We start from the raw sequence: 24,136 nt of genomic DNA on the forward strand, positions 1-24,136 counted from the left end.
CATTTCCTCTGTTCATTTTTTCCTTTTTACATCCAGCAGTTGTGTATACTTATGTACTGTACAGTAGTGCCACTCAAAAAAAAAATCATCATCTGTTAACTGATAATTCTGTGGTATTTGTTATTTCCTAATTTAAGAATAGAGGGATAATGTGGTATTTCAAATACAATTATATGTTAACTGTTGGCAAATGCTGACTGTATGTTTGACTGTATGTTCATTTGCTCCAAATAAAGACATTGTTAAACTTTTCTATTATTATCATTACATTCTCTACATTTATTTACTAAAATATTTTATGTATTTTCATGTTTTCATAGCTCACCTTGAGAGCTGCTTCCATATTTTTTCTTTATGCAGTGATCATTCCTTTCAGATATCTTTCGAGTTCAGAACACTAACATCACAAAGGGTCGAGTAGTTCGACCTTCTGTTTGTGTCATTGTTTCTGTTCAACAATGTACACTTCTCTATGTTGCCAGCATTATAGTTTAAAAAAAACAACTTTGAAGTGATATGCCAATGTTCCTTGTGTGGCATTTCTGTCTAGCACAGTTAATATTTACTTGAATTATTGTGCATTCAAGCAAGAATTTCAGTTCTGATTCCCTTGTGTTCAACATTTTTAAAAATACCTAAATATTTGTCTAACTTCTTTTGTGTATTCTCTTGTGAAGCTGAAATTGACCGTGATAAATGCCAACTTTAATCAATGATTAAAAGCTGTTGTGTTATAGGACAAAGTTGTAGTGCTCTCTGAAGCACAGTATACACGTAGGAATCTAACTTGCTGTATGGGGTAGATCAAAGTTAAAATGTTAAGTAATCCTTTGTATAGTTCCTTGACCATGAAAATGGTGAGTGTCAAAAAAAAAAAAGTCATAAGAACACAGTTCAAGAAATCCATCTTTTCACCTTCAGTGCTATACTCTCACATTGATGCTTTATATATAGACTACGTATGTTTGTCTATGTGTACCAAATATAAAATACTGCCTTTTCCCAACATTGTACAGTGTGCCATGTATTAACTACTGCTGGCCATCTCAGAGGTGGTTATATTTTTTTTTTCTTTTATGGACTTTTAATTGTGTATTGCCAACAAGCTATGGAAACACGTACAATGAAGATAAGATCCTTGCACCAAACATCTTGTAATCTAAATAGACAACAAACAAATGAAGGGTTAGGGATGGGATATAACAATAAGCAAGATAACTGAGTTGTGTAGTTGAGTGCCTGTTTTGTTAGCTCCTTGATTTTTGTCTGTATTTTTGGTTCAGATTTTAGTCATCAGAACTGAAAATGCTATTCTACCAAAAGGGTTAGGGTTTTTCGGTGTTTTTGGCAGCCAGGCATCCCACCATTTTCTCATTTGCATCTCTCGGCCCCTTTGGCCTGAGATGCCATAGAGAGATTGTTCTATGATCGGATCTCTTCCATGCCTCATCTCTCAGTATTTTCCACTTTGGAATTTTTTTTCTCTTAACACTGCAACCAATATTTCTTAATGCTGTCTTGTCTCCTCACCCTTTCAATTGCATTTTTCGAACAATTAGCACATTTTTCTCTTTCATAAATCCCAATTGAACTCCACTTGAAGTCAGTGAGAATCTTTTCATGGACTTCCATGGGAGGTGGATCAGGCCAACAGTTAGCAGAATCTTTGCATTTGTTCTAGGACTTGGGAGAATTGTCTTTGAATGACATCACAAGTTATGTATCAAAGTAGATATGCTGTTTGATATGAATAAATCTCCTTAAGGCTCTTTCCTAGTAAATGTTCTTGGTCTAATTACCCAACAGAACACCTTCAGCATTGTGAGAATAATAATAACATGTTGCTCTTAGATGGCATTTTTCAAACAAAGTATTTGTTTGTGAAGTTTGTAAAGTGCTAACTAAAACTTGCAACATCTTGAGGTGGGTAAATATTTTTATCACTATTTTACAGATTGTAAAACTGAGGCATAGAACAGTTTAGCAACTTGCCCATGTTTCACAGAGAGTTATCACAAAAGCTTCTGGACATAAATCTCCCCTGCTCTGACCACTAAACACACTCCCTTATTGCTGAATGCCTTCTGCCACAAAGAGGAATTCTAGCAAAGGGGTTATACAAAAAAACCACAAACAAACTCTGAATTTAGGAATTCATTATGTACGTTTATTCAAAAGAAACTATATTTGTTATTATTTCAAAGATAAATAGGTAGGTTATTTCAGTCTGCAGTAGTCCTCTGCACTTGCTTGTACTTATAATAGAAAATACATTAAAATCTTGGTACACAATTGGGTAAAGTATGTAATGAGTTTCTTTAGAACCACCACTGTAATTGCATGCCATGACATTAAGCAGCCTTATCTCACTCAATTGTGTTAACCTTTTGCTTTGTAGCTACCATTGAATCAGTTCAGGAAAGCATTAAACCTACTATGTCTGCTGCCCCAGAAAAATCAGAGGCATCTCCAGGTAAAAGCATCTGCATGTTAATTTTAACCCGTAAGCTTGCTGCTCCCTGAACTCCTTTTATTACAAAAATGGCCTGAGTCTCTGCTGTGTGCAATAAAAAAATATCAAATAGCCTGTTTTATTTTATTCTATTTGTGGACAAACCTGAAATGCCTTAGCTTATTCTATACATTGTTCAGCTAACTTGGCAGCCAGCTTCAGATATCATATGAAAAGGCAAAACAGCTGACACCTTTAAAAAAAAAAAAAAAAAAAAACCACCTCGATGAATTCTGAGTGTGTTTTATCCTTTTTTTATATTACTTTTGAACCATACAACAAGCTAACCTTTTGAAGTACTACAGAAAAGTACAGTGGTTCTTTTTTTTAAATTGTCTTTCTATCCCTCTTGTCAATGACTTTTTGTCACAAGCTTTCAGAAAGCTAACTTGCTTCAAATGTTTCTCTGTAGGGACCCAACCCATCTTCCACTTGTGTCAGTTGCAACACTTCTGCTGACTTCAGTGGAAGTTGAGTTGGGTCCTAAAGAAGCAGCATGTGTTGCAATATCTGGTTTGGGGGCATTGGTTTCCATTCCACAGCAGAAAACATCCAAACATTTAGTTTTTATAATGGCCGTATAACTGTTTGGGCCTCAGGGGTAAAATACAAGAACATAAGAACGGCCGTACTGTGTCAGACAAAAGGTCCATCTAGCCCAGTGTCCTATCTTCCGACAGTGGCCAATGCCAGGTGCCGCAGAGGGAATGAACAGAATAGGTAATCATCAAGTGATTTAGCCCCCAGCTTCTGGCAAACAGAGGCTAGGGACACCATCCTTGTCCATCCTGGCTAATAGCCATTGATGGACCTATCCTCCATGAACTTATCTAGTTGTTTTTTTAACCCTGTCATAGACTTGCCCTTCACAACATCCTATGTCAAAGAGTTCCACAGGTTGACTGTGCGTTGTGTGAAAAATACTTTCTTTTGTTTCTTTTAAACCTGATGCCTATCAGTTTCATTTGGTGTCTCCTAGTTCTTGTGTTATGAGAAGGAGTAAATAACACTACCTTATTTATTTTCTCCACACCAGTCATGATTTTATAGACCTCTATCATATCCCCCCTTTGTCGTCTCTTTTCCAAGCTGAAAAGTCCCAGTCTTATTAATCTCTCGTCATACGGAAGTCGTTCCAGACCCCTAATCATTTTTGTTGCCCGTTTCTGAACCTTTTCCAATTCCAATACATCTTTTTTGAGATGGGGCGACCACATCTGCACGCAGTATTCAAGATGTGGGCATACCATGGATTTATATAGAGGCAATATGATATTTTCTGTCTTATTATCTATCCCTTTCTTAATGATTCCCAGCATTCTGTTAGGTTTTTTGACTGCTGCTGCACATTGAGTGGGTGTTTTCAGAGAACTATCCACAATGACTCCAAGATCTCTTTCTTGAGTGGTAACAGCCATTTTAGAACCCATCGTATAGCATGCTACCTTTATGAAATGAGATGTTACAGCTGTTAAACTAGTCAGGTCAGTTCTGGCTTGAAGCATGCTTAGCGTGTTGTGGACAAAATGTAAAGCGAATGTGTACTGAAAGAAAAAAATAACTCTCTTATTTCTCATAGCTCACAGTAAAAATGAACTGGAATCCGCAGAAGCTAGCATAGCACCTACGCCTGAATTACCATTGAACACTCTGGGTAAATATTATGTTTATGCTACTTTCTTTGCAGAGTGAGGACTACCAAAGACTGCCTTAGTGAAATCTCTCTCCCTTTCACGGATGTGGTATTAAAAAAGAGCTTTTGCAATAGGCTGTATAATATTATGTGTAATAGGCCTAATAAATATAACTTGAAAATCTAGCAATTTACTTATAATACTTTTCAGTGCCTTTAAAAAACAAACAAACCCTAACTTAAATGTTCAAGTTGCCTTGAATAATTCATGATTCAATAAAAAGATAAAGTAATATCTCCAAATTATGAAATGCAAATTGCAGCTGTTATGGCAATCTCTTTTACCCGTTGTTCTGATTAGTCTCTTATAATGCTGCCTACATTTATTTATTTCAAGTGAAAATAAAATTATATAAAGATATTTCCTGAAAATCTACACATGTGGTGTAGTATAATGCTGTCCCTGAAGAGAATTAATGCTCTTTTCAGCACCGACATGGTTGCCATTTGACTGAGGGCACAGCCCTGCTCCGATTGACATCTGTAGGAGTAAGATTAAACCCCCATTTTCTGAAGCTGAGACTGCCACTTGCCAGCACCTTGTGCTGGTGGTGATTGGCATCTACAGGCCCTCAAAAAGAGAGAGAGAAAAAATCCAGTATTTCACTAATCAAAAGCCTGAATTGCCAGAAATAAACACTTTTTTTATTTTTAGAATGTGTGATATATCTTAGTGATCAGTATGATGGTTTCTGATTGGCTAAATTGTTGTTTTAACTTTTGTAAGTGCTGTAAATAAAGATAATCTCTCCAGCTGTCTCACTGCTGACAGTGATAGAGAGACAAATTCTAGTTCTTTAGCACTGGCCACAAAACAGAAGCACATTACATTGTAAAATGGAGCGTTATTGTGAGTGTGTGTTCTGGCTGGAAACAGCTCTGTACAGTGACTACTTCAGATTTTAAAAATAGTAGGTGGACCACTGCAACATGCCTTAGCTCTACCTGTGGCAGCTTATTAGGGCATTTTGAAACTAGCCCTCAGTGTTCTACTGTGGGTACCAGGCTGTTCAGTGAAGTCCTCCAGCTGCTGCTGCTTTGGAGGCCCTTGTGGCATCTGAGCAGCTGCTGTGTATGGAACCTTCATGTTTTCTTTTAAATGGACAGTGGCACAGAACACTAGGAACTCTTTAATTTATCAAAAAAGAAGTTTGAGAGATGACTTGATTACTGTATATAGGTACCCTTATGGCGAGAAAATACTGGAAATTAAAGCACTCTTTAATCTAGCAAAGAAAGTATTAACAAAAACCAGTGTCTAGAAGCTGAAGCCAGACAAATTCAAATTAGAAATAAGGCACACATTGATTATTTCATAGAATCAGAGAAATGTGGGGCTGAAAGGGACCTTGAGAGGTTATCAAGTCTAGCTCCCTGCACTGAGTAAACCTAGAACCCCTTTGACAACTATTTGTCCAGCCAGTTCTTAAAACAGGGATTCCACAACCTCCTTTGGAAACCTATTCCAAAGAGTTTAACTGCCTTTCTAGTTAGAAAGTTTTTCCTACTATTTAACATAAATCTTCCTTGCTGCAGATTAAGCCCGTTACTTCTTGCCCTACCTCCAGTAGAGATGGAGAACAATTGATCCGTCCTCTTTATAACAGCCCTTAACATATTTGATGACTGAACATGCCCAGGTTTTTTAACCTTTCCCCAGAGGTCAGGTTTTCTAAACCTTTAATCATTGTTGTTCCTGTCCTCTAAACTCTCTCCAGTTTGCCCACATCTTTCCTGAATTGTGGCACCTGGAATTGGACACAATACTCCAGCTGAGTCCTCACCAGTGTCGAGTAGAGCAGGGCTATTTCCTCCCATGTCTTACAACACTCCTGTTAATACATCCCAGAATGATACTGGCCTTTTTTGTAACTGCATTACATTGTTAATTCATACTCAGTTTGTCATCCACTGTAACCTACCACTAGCCAGTTATTCCCCATCTTGATTTTTCCTTCTTAAATGAAATATTTTGCACTTGTCTTTATTGAATTTCATCTTGTTGATTTCAGACCAATTCTCCAATTTGTCAAGGTCATTTTGAATTCTAATCCTGTGCTTGTGACCCCTCCCAGCTTGTTGTCATCCGCACATTTCATAAGCATACTATCTACTCCATTATCCAAGTCATTAATGAAAATATTGAATAGTACCAGACCCAGGACAGGCCCCTGGGTGACCCCACTAGGTACGCCTTCCTAGTTTAACAGAAAACTATTGATAACTACTTTTTTATGGTCTTTCAACAGTTGTGCTCCCACCGTATAAAAATTGCATCTAGAGTGCATTTCCCTACTTTGTTTATGAGAACATCATGTGGGACTGTGCCAAAAGCCTCATTAGATCAAGATCTATCACACTGACTGCTTCCCCCACTATCCGCTAGTCCAGTAACCCTGTCGCAGAAGGAAATTAGATTGGTTTGGCATGATTTGTTCTTGACAAATCCATGGTGGCTATTCTTTATTATCATCTAGGAGCTAACAAATAGATTGTTTAATAATTAGTTCCAGTATCTTTTCAGGTATCGAAGATTGGCTGACTGGTCTGTAATTCCCCATGTCCACTTTGTTCCCCTTTTTAAAGATAGGTACTACGTTTGCTCTACTCCAGTCCCCTAGGACCTCACCCATCCTCCATGAGTTCTCAAAGATAACTTCCAATGATTCCAACATAGCTTCAGCTAGCTCCTTAAGTACCGTAGGATGAATTTCATTAGGCCCTGCAGACTTGAATACTTCTGACTTATATAAATATTCGTTAACCTGTTCTTTTCCTATTTTGGTTTGCATTCCTTCTCCCTTATTGTTAATATTAATTGTATTGAGCATCTGGTCACCCTTTTAAGTGAAAATAAGCATTCAACACCTCTGCTTTCTTGACATCATCAATTATTAGCTCTCCTTCCCCACTAAGCAGAGGATCTACACTTTCCTTGTTCTTTCTTTTGCTCCTAATGTATTTAAAGAAACTTCTTCTTATTGCCTTTTATGTCCCTTTTATGTTAGATGTAACTAATTATGTGCTTTAGCCTTTCTGATTTTGTGCCAAGGTATTTCCAGTAGAGATAAGGAAGAATTGTTACCGTTGCACAAGGTACTGGTGAGACTTCATTTGGAATATTATGTGCAGTTCTGGTCTCCCATGTTTAAGAAAGAGGAATTCAAACTGGAACAAGTGCAGAGAAAGGATAGTAGGATGATCAGAGGAATGGAGAACCTGCATTACAAGACAAGACTTAAGGAGCTTGGCTTGTTTAGCTTAACAAAATGAAGGCTGAGGGGAGATACGATTGTTCTCTATAAATATATCAGAGGGATAAATACCAGGGAAAGGGAGGAGTTATTTAAGTTAAGTGCCAATATTGGCCAAAGAATCAATAGATAGAAACTGGCCATTAAGAAGTTTAGTCTTGAAATTAAATGAAGGTTTCTAACCATCAGAGGAGTGAAGTTCAGGAACAGCCTTCCAAGGGGAGAAGTGGGGCAAAAAGCCTAACTTGTTTCAAGACTGAGTCTGATAAATTTATGGAGGGGCTGATGTGATGAGGTTGCCTACAGTACAATGGCGTATATCCCATCCATGACAGCTGTTAGTAAATTCCTCCAAGGGCCAGTGATGGAGGAGATTTGGAGGTCACTGCGTTTCTACAGAGAATTCTTTTCCTGGTGTCTGGCTGCTGGGTCTTGCCCACATGCTCAGGGTCTAACTGGCCACCGTATTTGAGGTTGGGAAGGAATTTTCCCCAGGTCAGTTTTGCAGAGACCCTGTGCGGGAAGGATTTGCCTTCCTCTGCAGCAGGGGGCCTGGCTCACTTGCTGGTTTGAACTATAGTCAGTGCTTGATTTTCTGTAACTTTAAATCAAATCTTTAAATCAAGATTTGAGGACTTCAGTAACTCAGCCAGAGGTTAGGGTTGTGGACCTATTACAGGAGTGGATGGGTGAGGTTCTGTGGCCTGCAATGTGCAGGTCAGACTAGATGATTGTGATGGTCCCTTTTAGCTTGAAAGTCTACGAGTCTAATGATCTAATGGTCCTTTCTGGTCTTAAAATCTATGAACTGGAGCTTTAAGAAAAACACCAAATATGATTTGGCAACACTGTTGACTCACATCTTGATTCTATCTTGGAATGTCCCTTTGCAGCTCGTGTTACATGGAGCGATTCAGAATGAAATAGAAAACTTCTGCCGTTGCTGTGCATCAGTTTTCTGGATGGCATCTATTGCTAGACAAAACAACTGCCAGAATTTGGTCTTTAATAAGTTGGCCCTGTAGTCCTTGCACACCCAAAAAAGTTATTTAGGTCCACAGGAGTACTGGGTGCACGTGGTTGTGCACTAGCCCAATAAAATTTGGGTAGCAATTGAGGTTAATTATGATGAATAAATACGCCATACACTACAGGTGCTTTACTTTATATCAGTAGACATAATAGTAATGAACAGCAGCTGACAAGTATAATGTAATAATATTTCTGGACAGAGGGAAGAGTTGAGGATAACCTCGGTGAATCTTTCCATCATAAAGTTTCAGTGTTAGACTAATAAAACAGTCCCGTATGGGTGGGGAAAAGTGTTTTATATATATCACTGTGGTATTATAAATTTTGTTTGTAGCAGGTTAAGTACTGAATTTGGCAAACTTTTGCAAAGACACTTCATGAGCTCCAGATCTCAATTTTACTCTATGTGGGGGTTTATTTTCCTATTGTCTGTATAAAACTGCCACAAAAGAAATCCAAAATCGTATCCATGTTGGATTTCACTTCTCAAATCAAAGTTACAAGTTCTAATGATGGTGGAGCTGTGCTATTGCAGAAGTTGTTCTAATCCTATAGCATAGGTTGTTGGCTGCCTCAAATAAACAAAAAAAACCCAAAAAAACAAAAACCCAGTCTGTGGACATTGGCTAAACAAAAGCTTACAAGGATTGCCGCTGACATGAAGGTATATGTTGTCCCCAAATGTGAAGTAGTTGTGGGTGAGGACAAAGTCGCAAAGATCAGCCACCAGGTTTGCCGTGACATTATCGGGGATATTGTTCCTCATGGCTTGTAGTCCATCTTTGTGTGGAATGTTGGCGTACAGGGCTTCTACATCCATAGTGGCCAGGATGGTGTTTTCTGGAAGATCACCAATGGATTGTAGTTTCCTCAGGACGTCAGTGGTGTCTCGAAGATAGCTGGGAGTGCTGGGAGTGTAGGGCCTGAGGAGAGAGTCCACAGAGCCAGACAGTCCTGCTGGTAGGGTGCCAATGCCTGAGATGATGGGGCATCCAGGATTTCCAGGTTTATGGATCTTGAGTAGCAAATAGAATACCCCTGGTCGGGGTTCTAGGCATGTGTCTGCACAGATCTGTTCCTGTGCTTTTTCAGGGAGTTTCTTGAGCAGATGGTGTCGTTTCTTTTGGTAATCCTCAGTGGGATCAGAGGATAATGGCCTGTAGAATGTGAAGTTAGAGAGCTGCCTAGCAGCCTCTTGTTCATATTCCAACTTATTCATGATGACAACAGCACCTCCTTTGTCAGCCTTTTTGATTATGACGTCAGAGTTGTTCCTGAGGCTGTTGATGGCATTGTGTTCAGCAACTATTTCACATTTGGGGACAATATATACCTTCAAGCCAGTGGCACTGCTATGGGTACCCGCATGGCCCCACAGTATGCCAACATTTTTATAGTTGACTTAGAACAATGCTTCCTTAGCTCTCATCCCCTAACTCCCCTACTCTACTTGCTCTACATTGATGACATCTTCATCATCTGGACCCATGGAAAATAAGCCCTGGAGGAATTCCACAATGATTTCAACAATTTCCATTCCACCATTGACCTCAGCCTAGACCAGACCACACAAGCGGTCCATTTCCTGGACACTACTATGCTAATATGTGATGGTCACATAAACACCACCCTATACCGGAAACCTACTGACCGCTATACTTACCTACATGCCTCCAGCTTCCATCCAGGACATTATCCATTGTCTACAGTCAAGCTCTAAGTTACAACCGCATTTGCTCCAATCCCTCAGACAGAGACTGTCTCTATCAAGCAATCTTAAAACTACAATACCAACCTGCTGAAGTGAAAAAACAGATTGACAGAGCCAGAAGAGTACCCAGAAGTCACCTACTATAGGAGAGGCCCAACGAAGAAAATAACAGAACACCAATAGCCGTCACCTTCAGCCCCCAACTAAAACCTCTCCAGCGCATCATCAAAGATCTACAACCTCTCCTGAAAAATGATCCCTCACTCTCGCAGATCTTGGGACCAGTCCTCGCTTACAGACAGCCCCCCAACCTGAAGCAAATACTCTCCAGCAACCACACACCTCGCAACAAAAACACTAACCCAGGAACCTATCCTTGCAACAAAGTCCAATGCCAACTCTGTCCACATATTTACTCAAGTGACACCATCATAGGACCTAATCATATTAGCCACGCCATCAGGGGCTTGTTCACCTGCACATCTACCAATGTGATATATGCCATCATGTGCCAGCAGTGCCCCTCTGCCATGTACATTGGCCAAACCGGACAGTCTCTATGCAAAAGAATAAATGGGCACAAATCTGACATCAGGAATCATAACATTCAAAAACCTGTAGGAGAACACTTTAGCCTCCCTGGCCATTCAGTAATGGATTTGAAGATGGCAATTTGGCAATAGAAAAGCTTCAAAAACAGACTCCAACGAGAAACTGCTGAGCTTGAATTAATATGCAAACTAGATACCATTAACTTGGGTTTGAATAGAGACTGGGAGTGGCTGGGTCATTACCCATATTCAATCTATTTCCCCATGTTAAGTATCCTCACACCTTCTTGTCAGCTGTCTAAATGGGCTATCTCGGTTATCACTACAGAAGTTTTTTTTCTCCTGCTGATAATAGCTCATCTTAATTAATTAGCCTCTTACTCCATGTTCTCTGTATATATATATATATATCTATATATATAGATATATAGATATAATATATATCTTCTTACTATATGTTTCATTCTATGCATCCGATGAATTGGGCTGTAGCCCATGAAAGCTTATGCTCAAATAAATTTGTTAGTCTCTAAGGTGCCACAAGTCCTCCTGTTCTTTTTGCGGATACAGACTGACACGGCTGCTACTCTGAAACTTGTAAGCTTACAGTCTTACAAGAAGTAAGCAGTCATGGGATAAGTGGGAAGGTCTTCTTATGGATCAGTGTCTCGTTAAAAGATAGAAACAAGGGGTAGGAATAAATGGTCAGTTTTCAGAGTAGAGAGAAGTAAATAGTGATGTCTCCCAGAGATATGTACTGGGACCAGTACTGTTCAACATAGTCGTAAATGATCTGGAAAAGGGGTAAACAGTGAGGTGGCAAAATTTTCAGACGATACAAAATTACTCAAGATAGTTAAGTCCCAAAGCAGACTGCGAAGAGCTACAAAAGGACCTCACAAAACTGGGTGCCTGGGCAACAAAGAGGCAGATAAAGTTCAATATTGATATATGCAAAGCTATACACACTGGCAAACATAATCCCAACTATACATACAAAATGATAGGGTCTAAATTAGTTGTTACCACTCAAGAAAGAGATCTTGGAGTCCTTGTGGATAGTTCTCTGAAAACATCCACTCAATGTGCAGCAGCAGCCAAAAAAGCTAAATAATGTCAGGAACCATTAGGAAAGGGATAGGTAACAAGACAGAAAATATCATAATGCCGCTATATAAATCCATGGTACACCTACATCTTGACTACTGTATGCAGATCTGGACACCCCAATGCAAAAAAGATATATTGGAATTGGAAAAGGTACAGAGAAGGGCAGCTAAAACGATTAGGGATATGGAACCAGCTTCCATATGAGGAGAGATTAATAAGACTGGGACTTTTCAGCTTGAAAAAGAGATGCTGGGGGGAGGGAGGGGCGGAATATGATAGAGGTCTATAAAATCTTGACTGGTATGAAGAAAATGAATCAGGAAACTTTATTTACTCCTTCACATAACACAAGAAATAGGGGTCACCCAATGAAATTAATAGGCAGCTGGTTTAAAACAAACAAAACAAGTACTTCTTCACACAACACACTGTCAAACTGTAGAACTCTTTGCCAGAAGATGTTGTGAAGGCCAAGACTGTAACAGGGTTCAAAAAAGAATTAGATAAGTTCATGGAGGATAGGTCCATCAATGGTTATTAGCCAGGATAGGCAGGGATGCAACACCCTCCTCTGAGCGTCCCTAGCATGTGCTTGCCAGGAGCTGGGAGTGGACTAAAGGGGATGGATCACTTGATGATTGCCTGTTTTGTTCATTCCCTCTGAAGCATCTGGCATTGGCCACAGTCAGAAGACAGGAAATTAGGCTAGATGGATCATTGGTCTGGCCCAATATGGCTGTTCTTATGTTCTTGATTCAAAATTAAGTCTAGATTCTTTTTTCCAGCTCACAGTGAAACTGAGAGTGGACTTGAAGAAACAAAATCAACTCCTAAACCTGACCTGGCACAAACTCAGAACATACTGGGTAACTAATTTGACGACTACTTAGCTTCTATATATAGTATTTGCTTCTTTTTTCCGCTCCAGAATTCTCCTACCTTTTACTACAACACTTTAGAAGCGAGCTGTTCCAAAGAAAATCTTAATTAAATTTTACTGGGTTATTTTACATTTACAGCTACTAATTTATATATCTCAGATAAAATATAGTACAGAAGGCTGTCGTTGTGAGATGATAGTCTCTGGTAAAGTTTTCTTGATAGGTATACCAAGTATTCTCATTTTCAAAGTAATATTCTGTCCTGCCCTTTACTAAATTCTGGGTTGTCTGTAACCAGGTGTAGCACTAGTAGTAATGCTCTAGAGATACAAGAGAAACGTCCAGCTCCTTGGTTTTCTCTCAAGATCCTTCTTCAAGGAAATCCTCCTTGGTAATACATTACTTATAACATGGAAACAATTTTTCACTATAAACCACAGGTACTGTAACATTATTATGCACAGTAGGTGCCATTAAAATAATAAATTCACCTGACTGGATTCCTTCAGTAACAGGCGTATCTCTAGAATAAGAGATGCTATGCTACTGACATCTCTGCAGAATGGCATGTGCTCCATTTTTAATGTGTGAAAAAAAATCACAAAAACACTTGTATAGTTTCAAGGTAGAAGCAATGCAAATCTACATAGGTGAAGTTAGAAATGATCTTTAGCCTCCTGTTGTGACAGGTTACACAGTTTGTGTTATATTACAAAACTGATTATTTAAATGTATAAATGCTCAAAACATCAAAAACTCAAGGAAGATTGTCTGATGGCACCAAATGTCAATTAAAATATAAATGTCATTTGTATGACTCTTATGACTCACTAAGGCTTAACATGGCATGAAATCTTTATTTTCTTCCTGGAGAAAAAAGTGTCCTATACAAAATCCTGGTCACAAACTTTGTTTTGCAAATTGTGTTTTCTCCATTAACAGTTACTCATTTTTGTTTTGTTGTTAGGAGCAGCATCCACAGTCTTCTTGCAGTCACAATTCTGCATTAAGAAATGTCAAAATGTTAAATTCACTACCTGTATTATACACACAAATCTATGCAAAATTGTCAACAAAAGTCCAGAGATGGTTTTTGAAAATTTGGCCCCTAGTTACTTGAAAATTTGGCCTCATTTTCCAGAGAGGGGCGCAGGCATGAATAGTCATGGAATGATGTATGCAACTCTGTACTTAGTAGGTATATGGGTGAGTAATAAAAGAAAAGACTGTATTGAATTCACTAGCACTGGAATGTAGGGACAAGGGTCTTTTTGTTACACTATACAAAGAGAACCGCAAGTGTTAACAAACACTTTTTTTTTTCAGATTTCTACTGACTCCCATCAGTTTTGTACTTTCTCTTTTTCCCTCACCCCCCTCGCAGTTCCAAACAGGCTTCCAGAATTTCCTAACACTAAAACACCTCCTGCATTTCAGAAGCCCAGGGGAAGATTGTGTAATGGTGATTTTTTGTTTTGTTTTGTTTGCAGCTTATTTTAATCCAATTTTTTCCTTTGCAGTTTCTTTGGCAAGGTTAACTTTGTTTGGCTGCACTGCTTTAGAGGATGCTTTTAAGAGAACTAAATCATGGTTGTCTCTGCTTAACTACAAAGCAGATAAACTTTCATTGTTGGATATTTATTTCTGTCTTCCTTAGACAGGTGATTCTTCATATGATGGTTCAGGACAGAGCCGAGGATATTCATGTTCCAATCTCCTTTCTGTCTTTCCACAATGTTTCTTTCCATTATTTATGAAATTGTATCTCAGTGGTCAGCCTATTCTTATATTGCTGGCTTCAGGCATGCACTTTGTGTGTGCTGGAATAATTTCTATGCCATGTTTTCCCAATGACCCATAGCAAATAAAGACCTCATTATTTCTTTTATCATAGCTTCTAATGAAATGCAGCTGATTCCTTCTGGATCCAAAATATCTGATACTCCAAAAATACTACAGACAAAACCTGGTAATTGCCTTATTTCTAAAGTTGAGAGTTTCGAGACAAATATTATTTGAGTTATATTTGTTGGTATTATGACCAGGTGGGTTTTGTGGTTTTAATGACTCAGATACAATAATGTGGTTGTATGATTTATAATGCTACAGCCATGAGATTTTTCTACTGCAAAATTATGACTCCACATAAGTCTTGTTTTGATTTTAGTGACATGATGCTCAAAATGATTTACTTACAAATCTTGTTAGAAGACTTATGAAGATATGGAGACTATCCTCAGCTCGTGTAAATTGTCACAGCTCCAATTAAGTTAGTAGAGCTATAAAAACTTCTATTTGCGAAAGATCTGTTCCATGGGTTTAGCATTTTCCTTGTAAATGCCCCTTCAGTTTCAGAGATGGCTTGTGTCTGTCAGCTGAACTGTCATTCCATCCAACAGCAAAGTTGTGGACTGTGTAATGACTTTGTTAAATAGTTGATTTGTCTAGTGAAGTTATTAGCTTCTTCTTGTTAGAGATGTACCTGTGGCCTAAATTTTCAAATGTGAATAGTTATTTGTGTTGCTTCAACTGTTGGTACACTTTAAAAGGGCCTGATTTTCATAAAGTGTTGAGGGCTTGCCCTTTGATAATCAGTCCCCTTTAATAAGTCTCCAGCTGGGTACCCAGAATCGGCAGCTGATTTTTTTTAACCTTAGACCATAGCACTTCTGTTGTGCTTGAGAACCTGACAACCCTTCCACAATTGCCGTAGGGCATAATTTTGTCCCAGGATGCATTTGTGTGGTTCCCATAGAGTCCAGTGGAAACTATCCTTGCCCATGCTAAGGTGTTAGAGTAGTAAGCTAGTGAACCTCACTAATATTTTAGTGAAAAAGTCTAATGATTACTAACAAGAGCTAGAGCATATTTATTGATTGATTGATTTTTTGACTTATATTATTTTAATCTTTTATTTTGAATTTGTGTCAGAACACATTTTTCTTAACTGATTTCACAACTAAATTCTAACTCACAAGTTTATAGATAAGATGAACTCAGAAGACCCCATTGTAATGCTGTGAACTTGAATTTCATTGCTTAAGTATGATCAGGCTTAGTTAACACTCAGGTGAGGTAAGTGGTATTCTTTCCCCTGAGACAGTACTGATTCAGTTAATTCTTGCACTAAATGCTACTGCAGCCTATCATGTGATAGTGGCAGTTTATTTAGAGCATGTACTTTTCAGTTCATGTACTTCATGCAAAAGAAGTCCCTAATATTGAAATGCTTAAGCAAACTCCCGTAGACTTCAGCGTGAGTTAGGACTGAGTAGAAATTTGGTAAAGATTTTAGAATTTGTTTCTGATTTATTATAATTTCTCACAGCATTTCTGGATTTTCTTTGAGGCCAGCAGCTCTCTCCCCTATGGAATGAACATAGCCATCTATTTCTATTGTTGTGAAAGAGATCCAGTAAGATACAGTTAGGGCTCATCCCGATGAGCAGTTAGTGCACAGCAAGCTGGGGCGTAAATCTACTTCACACTGGCATGCTGCGCACCATGTGTGGACCATGCTGTCATGCCCTAAAAGTTCCCTAGTGCACTTAGATCTACTCCCATTTCAAAGTGGGTTAGATCAAAGTGCATAGGGAAATCTTAGTGAGCAATTTCAGGGTCCACGTGAACAGTTGGTGCATGGCAGGCTAGCACAAGGTAGATTTACACCCCATCTTCCCGTGAACTAATTGTATGTCTTGAAAAGCCATTAAAGTGAGTATTAAAGAGAGAGGATGTTCAGTAATTTTTAAGAACATGGTTTGCTGAAATATAGCTACTGACTTCAAAATTATTAGGGATAATACTACTAATAATCTAATCCCACACGTGCTTTCCAAAATTAAAGGTAAAAAAATAGAATAGTGATACACCTGGCAAAGCTAGCATTTCATTCACATAATTTGTTTCGGGTTAGCTCTAAATTGTACTTTTGAGGTCTTCCATTGAGACCGCATAGCATGAAGTGTGATTTAATTGTTCTGGTTTGGGCCCTGATTTGGGGAGGGAGATCCATACAGTCAGAATCTCACTGAGCACATCTACAAAGCAATAAAAGACCCGTGGCATGGCTAAGGCTGGCCCAGGTCAGCTGACTTGGGCTCAAGTTGCAGGGCAATAAAATTTCAGTGTAGACATTCAAGCTTGAACTGGAACCCTGGGCTCTGAGACCCTGAGACGGGGGAAGGTCTCAGAGGCTGGGCTTCAGCTCAAGCCCAAATGTCTACATTGCAATTCTCATCTCCACAGCCTGAGCCCTGGGAGCCCAAGTCATCTGATCCAGGCTCTGAGACTTGGTGCCACGGGATTTTTCATTACAGAGTAGACATAGGTGCTGGAATTGGAGGTGCTGCCGCACTCCCTGGCTTGAATTGGTTTCCATCATATGCAGGGCTTACAGCTTCGTTCAATGGTTCTCGGCACCCCCACGATACAAATTGTTCCAGCACGCCTGAGTGTAGACATATCAGATGAAGTCAGTGCCATTCCATGTGGTTGGTAAGGGCTTTTCACCTGAACAACTTTGCAGGATTGGGGCTTGGATGCTTTTGTTATCGCTCTCGACACTGTGTTCCAGCCTATAGAATTTGAATACCATGGTCCTTTAGCCTGGATTTTCCAAACCTTGAGCATGATTCTTGTGAATCTCTTTTTAAAGTGTATTATTTTGGCTTCATTCTGCCTCCATTGAAATAAATGGGAAAAGTCCCATACTCTCAGAGAGGCCAGTACACTTACAAGGCCTATGATACCACCTCGCTTTTCTGCACAGTATCTGACTTATTGTTTCAAGTGACTATCTTCTGAATTGCTTTTTAAAATGTTACATTTTTTTAAAAGTTACATTTTAGTAAGTGGGTTTTATATTAACTGCATCAAGAAAGTGTCAGATCTCTCATAAGATCAGCAAATAGAGTAAAATTTAGTTTCTGTGAATATATCTTTAGTTGTGTTTTACATAAATTTTTCCCTGCTTTCCCCCAGAATGTTTTTCTTATTTATTTTTGTATCGGATTATACCACAGAGAGGCATCTTTTTAATTTAGAAACTTTGTGGATGGCCAATTTACTTTGAATTTTAACTTTTTAAAAAAGACAGCTTTTTTATACGCCTGCAGTTTAGTGTGATACTTTTGGGAAATATCATATAGTTCTTACTGGGTGTAAATACAGTTAAAGTCCTGCTGCCAGTAGCTGTGAATAATGTGGTATTTGTTTGCATAATGTCCAAGATCACTATTCCCCTTTCTGCTGATCAGGGTGGTAACATGGGATCATATCCGTTGATAAAATGAGTCATTCAGAATCTGATTGAAAATAGATGTGGAAGCAGACGGCTACTGTATGAAACAGAAAACAATTTAGTTTATTAGTTCTGATTTTAACATATATTTATCCTCATTAAAAATGAGCCCAAACCACAATATTTGGATTCTTTTCATAAACCGCAATAGCTCAAGGGAGTTCAGATCTTCTCAAAAACTCAAATGATTAAAAAAAAACAAACACCAAATACGGACTTGTTTTTTCTGTTTTAAAGTTATGAGTTGGTACCACTTGTGCAAAGAATGCCTACCCCAATATCTCAGGATTGTTTTCATGTTTGCTCTTAGCTGCCAAGAAACCAGCCCTGAAATCTACATCTTTTCCTTCTATGGAAACCCCAGGGACAGTGATGGGTAAATCGTATATGATTCAGTTATTTTTTCCATCATCTTGGCATATCTTCTATCTGCTAAAGATAGTCTTAAGGTTTGCTCAAACACTTCGGCTTCAAAACCTCACATGCAAAACTTTTCATTTGATCCTGCTGTATCAACCGTTTCCTCATAATCATCATCTGAAAAGCATTTTCTGAACTGATTTAATGGCTTGCTGCTAAAAGGACATATTGTCACCAACCTCACTCTTCATGTTACACAATCATCTCACAGCTCACTTTCTGCCCATCCACCATCTTGCTTTCCCCTGTGTCAGCATCATCTTGAAATGTGCAACTAGGCTGTAGCTGAGTGCCATGCTGTCCCATCACCTCTGAAGTCCCTCAACATTTTAAACTCAGATTCTCTTTTCAGTTTTTGATGAAACACAGCTTGTTTCTTCAAGATCCAAACCATCTGGCATCCCAGAAAAGCTACCAACCAAATCTGGTAACTATATTTCTTGTCAAATTAATTCTTTTGGCAGGTAAATTTAGAAGACATCTCTGTATTTTTAGTCAAGTGGTTAGCTTAATTTACTCTGTATAACTTACTTTGGGAACAAGAATACTGTTGACATGTATGTGCTGTATGAAGTAGCATATTTATTTACAACATTTTGCTTGACACCTTTAGAATCCTGGATCATTATGATTAAATTTCTCATATACGTTTATTAGATTTGTAAGATCATCCATATTTTAAGTACAGTAGCAGTTGACCTATTATATACAAATGGATATAACAAAGTATTACTGTATACAATCCTAGTGCCTTAAAATTTTACCCGGCTTACAGTGGATACCTTAAGTTAACATCTAAATCCATGTTTCAACACCTACATTTAAGTGTCCTGATTTGAAGAAATGCTAAGCATTGACAAACACCACTGAAATCCATGGTGACTACATTCACTCAGCACCTATGAAAATCAGGCCATTTTTTTTTAGGAGTCTGAATATAGATTTGCAAGTTAATTTTAAGCACCCAGGTTTGAAAACTTTGCTCAGAGTGACCAGTTACCTCACTGCAGTAGCAAGCTGCTATTTCTCACAGATAACTCATGCCTTGTTTCTGCTGTGAAAATGATTTGAAAGTAAAAGTGGTATGTAAATCAATAAAATGTAGAATAGAGTAAGGGCCTGATTTTCTACTAAATTACCTTGTGTAGCCCTCTTCCCCTGTGAAAAATTAGTGCAAAGGGGGGTGAAAAAGCTAACAAATTTGCATATTGGTATGTTACATATACTTTGCACAGGGATAAATGACTGCACAGAGTGCAAAGTAGTGGAGAATCAGATCTAAAGCCTTTATTGGAAAATAGGTCTATCACAGTTGATGCCACATAACCTGTAAGGTTGGCTATAATGTCACTAATTCTGGCTTCCTTAGTTCCAAGGCCATTTGCATTTGAAAAAAAGTATAATCTGCAATTCTGTCCCATTCATTACTGTACAGAACGCTTAAATGCAATTTTGTTAAACTACATAGCAACACGAAATGGCAGCTATGTAAAGAAATTATTTGTGAGGTGTACAATAGGATCTGACCATCTCAAATGGATTTTTTTTTTCTTACAGTAATTATTCAAACAACTCCGAAACCTGTTACTCCTGAAGCTAGTAAAGCAGAAGTTGGTAAATGAGGATGATGTTTTCTCGGTGTATAATATCATACCTTTTAGATTTCCATATCACAGAATTCAGTTCAGTTCCCGTTCATACTGTCAAAGCTTATTCTTTACACTTCTTTTATTCCCCTTTTTCAAGCACATTATGAAACTTCTTAATCAGTCATCTGTTCCAGAACACACTGAACACATGTAGCATGCAGCTGTACCCATGCTTATGGTTCTGACTGTGCACGTCTGTTGTCTTTGTGTGAACAGAATATTCTGTTTCCTTTTAAAGCTGAGAAGTCCATCCAACTTTTGAGGCAATTTCAAGTTGCTGTCATTAGACTGCACTGTGGAATGTACTGACTTTTAATTTAAAAGGAGACTTAGCAGCTGACCAACTGCTTTGTCACTAAGTTGATGGCATATGTTTTCTGTGCTCAACAAAGCATTCTGTTATGATCTCGGAAATGACAATCTAGTTTTTCTCTCAGCCCTGTGAGAAATGCAGTTTTTTCCTTCAAGACCCAAAACTTCAGAAAAGGCACTAACCATATCTGGTAATTACAGCCCATTGTTGTCTAAAGGCTCATAATCTTTTATTAAGCAATCTTGTGCCACTCACCACTTCTCTGTACCTTAATGCGCCAAATGTATGGCAGTGTCTTTAATTACTTTTATCTAGGTGTGTGTGTGTTTGTTTTACAGAATTCCACTCTTAGAGTGTCTCTAGGAATGTGGATGGTTGATAAAGAGTGGGGCATAAAGGGCCTCAGAGCTTGTTACTGCAAGATGCTGAGCTCTATCTCTTCCTCTTCCTCCCCCTCCCCCCCCCACTGACGCAGTGAATGTTACGGGCACTCATCACTTCTCTGTGTCTAAGGTTTTTTGCTATGCTATACCATAGTATCTGAGCAGCTTGCAGGATTGAGCCCTGTTCAAAATTTGGAGCAGGCAATGCATGACTTTTAAAACAAGGGATTAACATTTTATATATTTAATTTATTATTCAGTTGGAAATTGGAGTCAACGCCCCGCATTGAGAACAATCATTTATAAGTGTAATATATACATGTCTCTAACCTTAAAGGCTTAGAGGCTTAGTAATGAACTTCTCTGAATGTTGACAGAACGGCACAAACTTCTAACTTCCACTGTTAAATTGTTCTGCATGGCAGAGACTCATACACATGCTCTTTTTACACTGGGTCATACATTTTGCACCATGTAAGAGAGCGGAGGTAGGGGAGAAGATGGAACTGTGATCCTATCTGGCATTTTTCATTTTAAATAAAACATGGATGGCCAAAAATAAAAATGCTTGCTTATTTTGAGGGAGTTGAACAAATGACAAAATACTAATATGATATCAATGCCTAATTTAAAACTTGGTATCATACTATTTGATACTAGAAGGTAGTAGTCAGCCTTTGCAATTGTTTGCATTTACAAGACTGCTTTGGAACATCTACCCTAGTGAGTTCTGATTCCTTTTTTGCAGGCTACTGGTGTTGACTTGCATTTTCAAACCAGATCCGAAGGTGATGAGTGCTTCACTAAAGCACCTGCTTTGCCATTTTTCCCCTGAAGAAGGGATGTTTAGCTACTATTTTTAATAACCTCATGTAATTTGGTGTTAGTGGCAAAAACCTGATCACTGAGCTAGTAAATAAATGATCAGGCATTACTATCATATTGAATCTTTAAGCCTACCTATCTATTCTTGAGCTCTTCCATTTTATGGGTCTCCTTCGCTGTTATTCAGAGTAGCAGCCATGTTAGTCTGTATTCGCAAAAAGAAAAGGAGTACTTGTGGCACCTTAGAGACTAACCAATTTATCTGAGCATAAGCTTTCGTGAGCTACAGCTCACTTCATCGGATGCATCCAATGAAGTGAGCTGTAGCTCACGAAAGCTTATGCTCAAATAAATTGGTTAGTCTCTAAGGTGCCACAAGTACTCCTTTTCTTTTCTTCACTACTATGTTACTCCAGTTTTATGCCATTGTAACTCCATGGAGTTACATCAGTGTAAAACTGTAGTAAAGCGGTGGTTAATCAGGCCCTAAATATATTACAGCACTTTGAAAATGCACTTTTACACAGAAATTTAACTATGATGTAGTTAGCCACTCGTTAGCATACTTGCTTCTTATGAACTTTGATAACCAACACTGTTAATTTGCAGTTGACCTTGTGTGAATGGAATGGAAACTTATTTATAACTTTCAAGAGCGTTTCCTTCCCCAATCATGTTTTTGTCTTTGTGATATAGAGAGGCTTTTGTGGATAAGAAACATTTGTTGACTATTAAACTAAATAGTTTAAAGATGTCAAGTTTTACACATATAGCCTGCATGTGGTTTGCATTAAGTGTTTGTTTCAACTAGTCCAGCCCACCCAGTTACAAAGATTCTCTGCATAGATGAAAAGTAGGAATGAGTGTCGATCTTGCAGGATTGTAGGAATGAGTGTCGATCTTGCAGGATTTGAAGATGAGTGTAAAAAATGTAGTCTGTACTATTCTTGTAGCCGTGTTGGTCCTGGGACATTAGAGAGACAAGGTGGGTGAGGTAATATATTTTATTGGACCAACTTCTGTTGATGAAAGAGACAAGCATCTGAGCTACACATAGTTCTTTCTTCATGTAAAAAGTATAGGTAGTTAAAAGATTTGTGTTGAAATTGTGCTAAACTACTAATTACTTGCCTGCTGGGGATTCAACTGTGAAAAATGATAGTTGTCCACATACAGAAACTACATTTTACCTAATGTAAAAAAGAAAAACGTGTTGCTGTTTCACAAACCCAGAAAAACATACTGCTGGCAAAACCGTTAAAAACACTAGTGATACATTGTGGGATTTTTGTTCTTTAGTTTGGGGGTGGGGCTTTTTGTGCAGTTTCATGGCATAGAAGTGATGAAGTCTGATCTATTGGCATCTCCCTGACCCTCCTCAGACTTGTGGATGTTTTTTGTATTATTGTAATACATAGAGGACCCTGCTGACATTGGGTCCACATTATGGTAGCTGGTGTGTGTGTGTCTGTGTGTGTGTGTGTGTGTGTGTGTGTGTAAAAAATAAAACACAGTTTGATCCCCAAAGAGTTTACAATCTAAACATCCAAGACAGACCAGAGGTGGGAGAATGGAAATATTATTCCCCATTTTATAGATGGGAAACTGAGGCACTGAGCGATTAAGTGATTTTTTTTCCTGTGGTCACCCAGAAAGTCTACGGTAAAGGGAGGAGTTGAACCCAGATCTTCTTAGCCCCTTCTGTGTTTTCTTTGTGCCTTAACCACAAGATCAGTCTCTTCTTTAAAGCTGCAGACATTGTGAGGATTGCTGCCTGGTTGCTGGCATTATTAATACCTTGCTCTAACTAATTGAGCTAACCAACCAATGATAAACTTTACAATACTTGTTACAATGGCCACTTGTAAACCTTAAGTTTCAGCCCAAGTCTGGGACCACAATGACTTTTATCAGCTATTTTGCAGCATCAGAGGGTACATCTGCGCTGTCTGGCACCTGGCAAAGGAGAGGGTCTCAGCCCAGGTTCCAGCCTGAGCAGGAATGTCTGCAGTGCTATTTTTATTGACCTGGTCTCAGAGACAGTGTTGCGGTTTTACTTTGCAGTGTAGACTTACCCAGATAGTCCCTAGCTTTCTCTCTGCTGGTACTCTAGCAGACTAGTTTACTTTCATCTTTCTTTTCTTTTGGTAAGGTCTGAGCTCTGGGTTCTCTTGAGTATTCTAGTCATTAGCTTCCCCTGGCAATAGTACTGGCACTATATTTAAAGGTTACATGGATTACAGTACACTAGAAACTTGCCTAGATAGAGAAAACAGCCAGCCAACTGGGTTCTGAGGGGAAGATTTTTCTGAAAGTAGTGTGTCTTGTTATAGTTTTGAGCTTTCAGTTATAGGTCCCATTCCATTACCATGGTGATATCTGCCTTTACACGAGAGAGTTACATCCTTGATTCTATGTCTGTTCATTAAAGGCTAGCTGCAAAAGAAGTTTTGGTTTTTCTGGTATTTGTAAAATATATGAAGAAGGCCTGAAAGGTTTC

At 38.6% G+C, this 24,136-nt stretch overlaps 1 protein-coding gene across 24 annotated transcripts in view; it reads left to right on the forward strand.

Moving 5' to 3' along the window:
* The window catches only part of LOC102940233 (ABI family member 3 binding protein), a 377,733-nt gene that overhangs the window by 232,777 nt on the left and 120,820 nt on the right, over positions 1-24,136 (forward strand). For 17 of the 24 annotated variants that reach the window (XM_043538550.1, XM_043538551.1, XM_043538552.1 and 14 more), the window contains 7 exons: positions 2,399-2,473; positions 4,092-4,166; positions 12,649-12,729; positions 14,639-14,713; positions 18,357-18,422; positions 18,819-18,893; positions 20,024-20,080. In XM_043538550.1, coding sequence (XP_043394485.1) covers positions 2,399-2,473; positions 4,092-4,166; positions 12,649-12,729; positions 14,639-14,713; positions 18,357-18,422; positions 18,819-18,893; positions 20,024-20,080 — 504 coding nt within the window. The remainder of the gene's footprint in view (positions 1-2,398; positions 2,474-4,091; positions 4,167-12,648; positions 12,730-14,638; positions 14,714-18,356; positions 18,423-18,818; positions 18,894-20,023; positions 20,081-24,136) is intronic. The other 7 variants (XM_043538564.1, XM_043538561.1, XM_043538563.1 and 4 more) reach the window with 5 other exon arrangements.

The sequence above is a fragment of the Chelonia mydas genome, chromosome 1 (assembly GCF_015237465.2).
Source record: "Chelonia mydas isolate rCheMyd1 chromosome 1, rCheMyd1.pri.v2, whole genome shotgun sequence".
Classification (NCBI taxonomy): Eukaryota; Metazoa; Chordata; order Testudines; family Cheloniidae; genus Chelonia; species Chelonia mydas.